The sequence below is a fragment of the Achroia grisella genome, unplaced genomic scaffold (genome assembly GCF_030625045.1).
Source record: "Achroia grisella isolate CSIRO2021 unplaced genomic scaffold, CSIRO_AGI_Agris_v1 utg1387, whole genome shotgun sequence".
NCBI classification, from domain to species: domain Eukaryota; kingdom Metazoa; phylum Arthropoda; class Insecta; order Lepidoptera; family Pyralidae; genus Achroia; species Achroia grisella.
In genome coordinates, this window is record NW_026712628.1 from 741,414 (window position 1) to 747,915 (window position 6,502).

The 6,502-nt window shown below is 37.5% G+C and overlaps 1 protein-coding gene across 1 annotated transcript in view; it reads right to left on the reverse strand.

Moving 5' to 3' along the window:
- Positions 1-5,950, reverse strand: part of LOC131855414 (hemicentin-1-like) — a 241,951-nt gene extending 236,001 nt beyond the window's left edge. The window contains exon 1 of the mRNA XM_059206687.1: positions 5,793-5,950. Within this exon, the coding sequence (XP_059062670.1) occupies positions 5,793-5,868 (76 nt within the window). The 5' untranslated portion in view covers positions 5,869-5,950. The remainder of the gene's footprint in view (positions 1-5,792) is intronic.
- Between the last annotated feature and the right edge of the window lie 552 nt (positions 5,951-6,502).

Genomic DNA, 6,502 nt, shown 5'->3' on the forward strand with positions numbered 1-6,502 from the left:
AGTGATTCTAGAGAAAGTTTATATATATAATATAATACATTTACACCCGTTTGAAGCCAGGGGGAGTAGATAGTTATTGTACATTAACTTTTACCCGCGGCTTCGCTCGCATAACGTCATTACTGGCTGCTAAAGTAGCAAAATGTTCATATTTTATTTTTTGTTTTTTTTTAATAAAAAGTATGCTAAGTTCATTCTAATACCTCTAAGAACATGTGTACAAAATTTCATGATGATCGGTTCAGTAGTTTTAGCGTTAAAGCATAACAAACATCGCTACATTCATATTTACAATATTACTATCTACTCGCCCCGGCTTCGCGCGGGTGTACATGTATTATATATATATGTATAAACCTTCCTCTTGAATCACTCTATCTATTAAAAAAACAGCTTCAAAATCCGTTGCGTAGTTTTAAAGATTTCAGCATACATAGAGACGGACAGACAGTGACAGTGACTTTATTTCATACTATGTAATAATAAACATATAAAAAGTTTATTTGTTTCAGCAAAACCACACAACGGGTAATGATTTCATTCAAATTTTTATATATTTTTTACATGTATCAATATATAATTTTTATATATAGTAGATAGACCACAACCTCAATAGTATCATAGCTTAATAATATGCTGCAGAAGACAGAGCGAGTTGCTACTTTTATTAAAAAAAATTTGTAGATGTTAGGCGAAAAATAACGCAAAACTAAGACCATACTTTAGATCTTCCCCGAGGTATCCCTTGAGGAAATCCACTGATTTTCCCTGAACCGTTTTGTTTTTTGCAGCTACGTATTGGGTAGAGGCAAGACATGATGTGAATCTGAAGTTCCAAACCGAAATTCATAGATTAGACACAAAAACTATTATATTTAAATCTTATTAGACCGCCTCGGTGGACTATCTCCTTAAAAAAACCTCTTCAAAATCTATTGCGTAGTTTTAGAGATTTAAACATACATAGGGACGGAAAGAAAGCGACCGCGACTTTGTTTCATACTATGTAATTGGCTACTCACCCCTGCTTCGCACGAGTGTACATGTATTATATATATAAACCTTCCTCTTGAACAGCTCTATCTACTAAAAAAAAGCTTCAAAATCCGTTGCGTAGATATAAAGGTTTAAGCATACATAGGGACGGACAGACAGCGACAGCGACTTTGTTTTATACTATGTAATGAAGGCTCAGCTGCATATTAGCACGAACATTACCCTCCTTTCGTCAGCAGTCGAGTAAAAATAATAAGAAAAAATTTAAAATGATGAACGCTCATCAAAGGCTTTTATAGAATCCATTTTTTTGGAGATTTATCTTTTGCAAGTTTATCTTTTCCTGACTTAAGCCGTATTCAAATTACCTACTTACGGTTTTTATTGATCCCTCAACGGTTTTCTACGACTTTGGAAATAGCTGTTTCGCCAGTAGGCTCTGTAAATAAATTTCTATGCGAACAGGATAATCTGTGTGCCTACTGAATTAGACTTTTTTAAATATGGCAATTTCAGTAACATCGAAGTATTATTATTTAATAAATTTATTAAAACAAATACCTGAATGTATGTACTTAAATGCATAATTTTAAATATATATGCTTAATAGCTTTTGCCCGCGGCTTCGGTCGCGTTCATTTATCTCCTTATGGGTGGAATTTATCAAAATCCTTTCTTAGGGGATGCCGACGTCAAAGTAGCTTTATGCATGTAAAGTCTCAGCCCGATCGGTTAAAATTGACAAAGTTTCACACAAACTTTCATCCCCTATTTTATCCCTTTGGGGGTAGAATTAATCAAAATCCTTTCTTAGCGGATGCCTACGTCATAACATATACTTGCATGCCAAATTTCAGCCCGATCGGTCCAGTGGTTTGGGCTGTGCGTTGATAGATGTATCACTATGTCACTCACCTTTGAGATATATATATTTAGATTCTCATATATACTCAATTTGCCAGAAAAAAGAATTAAATGTCTTAAAAAATATATAACTTAAAATTCATAGCGCTGACAATGTTATCTGATTGAACAGAGATTAAGTGCGTAGCGGTTTCTATGTTGATTGTAGCATGCCTAATCATTGTTAATGTAAATCTTAAAATAACATTTATTTAAAAGAACAACACACGAGTTTCTTGCTTATTCTTCTTGTGATGAATCTGCGTTCCGAATGAGTGGTAGAATAAAAATAGCCTAAGTTACTCCTTATTATATCAGCTACCTGTCAATAAAAGTCCTGTCAAAATTGGTCCAGCCGTTTCTGAGATTAAATAGGCAGATGGACAAAAATTGGAAAAAATGTTATTTTGGTGTATGTACCGTATTCATATTCATATGCATTTAGTAAAAACGGTTATTTCAATATTACAAACAGACACTCCAATTTTATTTATATATATAGATGTTCTTCTTTTGCAAATATATAGGTCATATATATGGAAAACACCCAGACAGATACGATCATACTCAAGAACGCAAATGAACAAGGAATGGAACCAGCAGCAACGCTGTGCTAAACCACTGCACTACAGACCGTCAGAGAGATTTTAAAAACACAGTTCAATAGTTGCAACCGTGCGAGACTGTGGTGGGTCGTTGGTAAAAAAAAATAAAAAAAGGATAAATCAATGACGTAAATTCAATTCAACGAAATCACTACACCCATATTTTATTTATTCCAGCCGGGTAACTCCGAATGAAGACCGAAAGGTAGGTGCGTGCCCATCCACTCGTGTGAGATTTTCGGGGACACTTGAATTGATTCCCCATGATTGATATGGAGGTATTTTCTCTCATATTTCTCCCAAGTGATAAATGTGGAATTGAACAGACATCTAGCTCTACCTATCTAGATGTCACGGGTTCGATTCCTCGCACGGTGCAAATATTTGTATTCATGATTGTTTGTATCGCTCTGGGTGTTTTCTATGCACATTATATACTAGTTGTGCCCGCTGTTTCACCATTGTCTAATTTCAGCATAAAATATAGCCCGTGTTATTCTGATTCATAAGCTATATTACTGTAAAGTTTTATCAAAATGAGTCTATTAGTTTTTGCGTGAAAGAGTAACAAAGATTTGTACTCGTATATATAGATTAAGATGTATTTACAAAATATATATATATATATCTAGCTAGACCATCGAGATCATATATATATAAACATATTAAGTATTTCTATAAATAGAAATAGAAATAAGTACCATTTTTTTATTCTACCACTCATTTGGAACACAGACTCATCACAAGAAGAATGAGCAAGAAACTTTTGTGTTTCTCTTTTGTATAGATGTTTTTAAGTAGGTTTACATTAACAAGGATTAGGCATGCGACAATCAACATAGATTCCTCTTTATCATCACCATCATCATCATCGCAGGCCGGAAGACGACCACTATTGAACATAGGCCTCCCCCAAAGATCTCCACGACCGGTCCTGCGCTGCTCGCATCCAATACCTTCCAATGATCTTGACCACATCGTTGGTACACCTTGCTGGAGGCCTTCCCACGCTGCGTCTTCCGGTCCGCAGTCGCCACTCGAGGACTTTATTGCCCCAACGGCCATCTGTCCTACGAGCTATGTGCCCTGCCCATTGCCACTTCAGTGTCGCAATTCTTCGGGATATGTCGGTCACTTTGGTTCTTCTGCGGATCTCTTCATTTCTGATTCGATCGCGTAGAGTAACTCCGAGCATAGCCCTCTCCATTGCCCTTTGAGTGACTCTGAGCTTGTTCATGAGGCCCATAGTTAGCGACCATGTCTCTTAGTCGTCCACGTCTGATTCTTCTTTATAGAGTGACTCTGAGCTTGTTCATGAGGCCCATAGTTAGCGACCACGTCTCTTAGTCGTCCACGTCTGATTCCTCTTTATAGAGTGACTCTGAGCTTGTTCATGAGGCCCATAGTTAGCGACCACGTCTCTTAGTCGTCCATGTCTGATTCCTCTTTATAGAGTGACTCTGAGCTTGTTCATGAGGCCCATAGTTAGCGACCACGTCTCTTAGTCGTCCATGTCTGATTCCTCTTTATAGAGTGACTCTGAGCTTGTTCATGAGGCCCATAGTTAGCGACCACGTCTCTTAGTCATCCACGTCTGATTCTTCTTTATAGAGTGACTCTGAGCTTGTTCATGAGGCCCATAGTTAGCGACCACGTCTCTTAGTCGTCCATGTCTGATTCCTCTTTATAGAGTGACTCTGAGCTTGTTCATGAGGCCCATAGTTAGCGACAATGTCTCTTAGTCGTCCACGTCTGATTCTTCTTTATAGAGTGACTCTGAGCTTGTTCATGAGGCCCATAGTTAGCGACCATGTCTCTTAGTCGTCCATGTCTGATTTCTCTTTATAGAGTGACTCTGAGCTTGTTCATGAGGCCCATAGTTAGTGACCATGTCTCTTAGTCGTCCACGTCTGATTCCTCTTTATAGAGTGACTCTGAGCTTGTTCATGAGGCCCATAGTTAGCGACCATGTCTCTTAGTCATCCATGTCTGATTCCTCTTTATAGAGTGACTCTCAGCTTGTTCATGAGGCCCATAGTTAGCGACCATGTCTCTTAGTCGTCCATGTCTGATTTCTCTTTATAGAGTGACTCTGAGCTTGTTCATGAGGCCCATAGTTAGTGACCATGTCTCTTATTCGTCCACGTCTGATTCCTCTTTATAGAGTGACTCTGAGCTTGTTCATGAGGCCCATAGTTAGCGACCATGTCTCTTAGTCATCCACGTCTGATTCCTCTTTATAGAGTGACTCTGAGCTTGTTCATGAGGCCCATAGTTAGCGACCACATCTCTTAGTCATCCACGTCTGATTCCTCTTTATAGAGTGACTTTGAGCTTGTTCATGAGGCCCATAGTTAGCGACCATGTCTCTTAGTCGTCCATGTCTGATTTCTCTTTATAGAGTGACTCTGAGCTTGTTCATGAGGCCCATAGTTAGTGACCATGTCTCTTATTCGTCCACGTCTGATTCCTCTTTATAGAGTGACTCTGAGCTTGTTCATGAGGCCCATAGTTAGTGACCATGTCTCTTAGTCATCCATGTCTGATTCCTCTTTATAGAGTGACTCTCAGCTTGTTCATGAGGCCCATAGTTAGCGACCATGTCTCTTAGTCGTCCATCTCCTCTTTATAAATCAGTAGAAATGGAATTATCTGTATTACTAAATATATAGATTAAATAATTTATATTCGTATTATATACACGTACATTCCGTGAATTGAATTTCTCGAGGTCGTTTACGAAAGGAAAAATACACGCCATTAATAAAATATAGAGTCTGTCTTACCTAAAGATAAGTTATTCTGTTTTCAGAGTATATAAAAACACCTGGACAGAATTTCTTTCGCAGTACGTTTTTGTTGTCTGTTTATTTTCTTGCCAAATTGCGTTTTTTTTTTGTTGCGAGTCGATTGAAAAATCTCGTGACTGTGATTTATGTAATTGTATCTTTTACTTGATTTTCTCATTTCTTCTTATTTTGTACTGGCTGTTCCCGCGACTTCGTCCGCGTGGAATTTAACTTTAATTTTCTAAAATATTTCATTTTTTTTCTTAAAAAATAAGTAGCCTAAGTTACTCCTTATTACATCAGCTACCTGCCAAAAAAAGTCCCGTCAAAATCGGTCCGGCCATTTTAGAGTTTTGCCGGAACAAACAGCCAGGCAGACAAAATTTGTAAAAAATGTTACTTTGGTATATGTACGATTTTTTTATTTTAGAAACATAAATTTAAATTCCACGCGGACGAAGTCGCGGGAACAGCTAGTTATTGTAATAAACGTTCTTACCTCCACTAGGTATAGAAGCGGTGGTGGCCACGTAGAAGCAGTGCAGCACCAGAGACAGCAGCATCTTCGTCGTCATGACGGTGGTCGAGTACAGAAACTGTTCTCTCACTGTCCACTCTCACATTGCTTCCACCTCACTGTTGGCAGTCGGATATACATCCTCGGTTTCAATGTGGTTTACATTTTACGATGAGTCTGTATCTGTAACAAACAAATGTACATATTCATAAATGCTGTATTATTTAATTAAAATATAAACTTAATTGTACTACTAAGAACCTAAAATTAAAAAGCTTAAATAATTTTTTTTTTTTCGTCACACTAAGTGAGCCTTACAGTTTCCCAATATGCCCACTTAGGAAGATTGCATACATATACACACACTTATAAAACACTAGTTACTAATACATACACTAATTACACAAGAAAAAAAAAAAAAATAATAATCTTAATTTTCCATACTACTTAAATAATCTACTGCCATCCTACGAAACTCCAGCAAATTACAAGTATATATGTCTAGATCTCGAAAACGACTAACTACACCGTTGAGTAGACTCAATGCCAAAGAAATAGGAGCCTGTTTGGCCAGTTCCGTTCTTCTCCATGCAACATCAAACAAGTTTCGTCTTCTTGCTTGTACGTAATTATTGGGTGCTCTTATGGACACCGATGTTAATACCGCTTGGTAATAATAATAATAATAATAG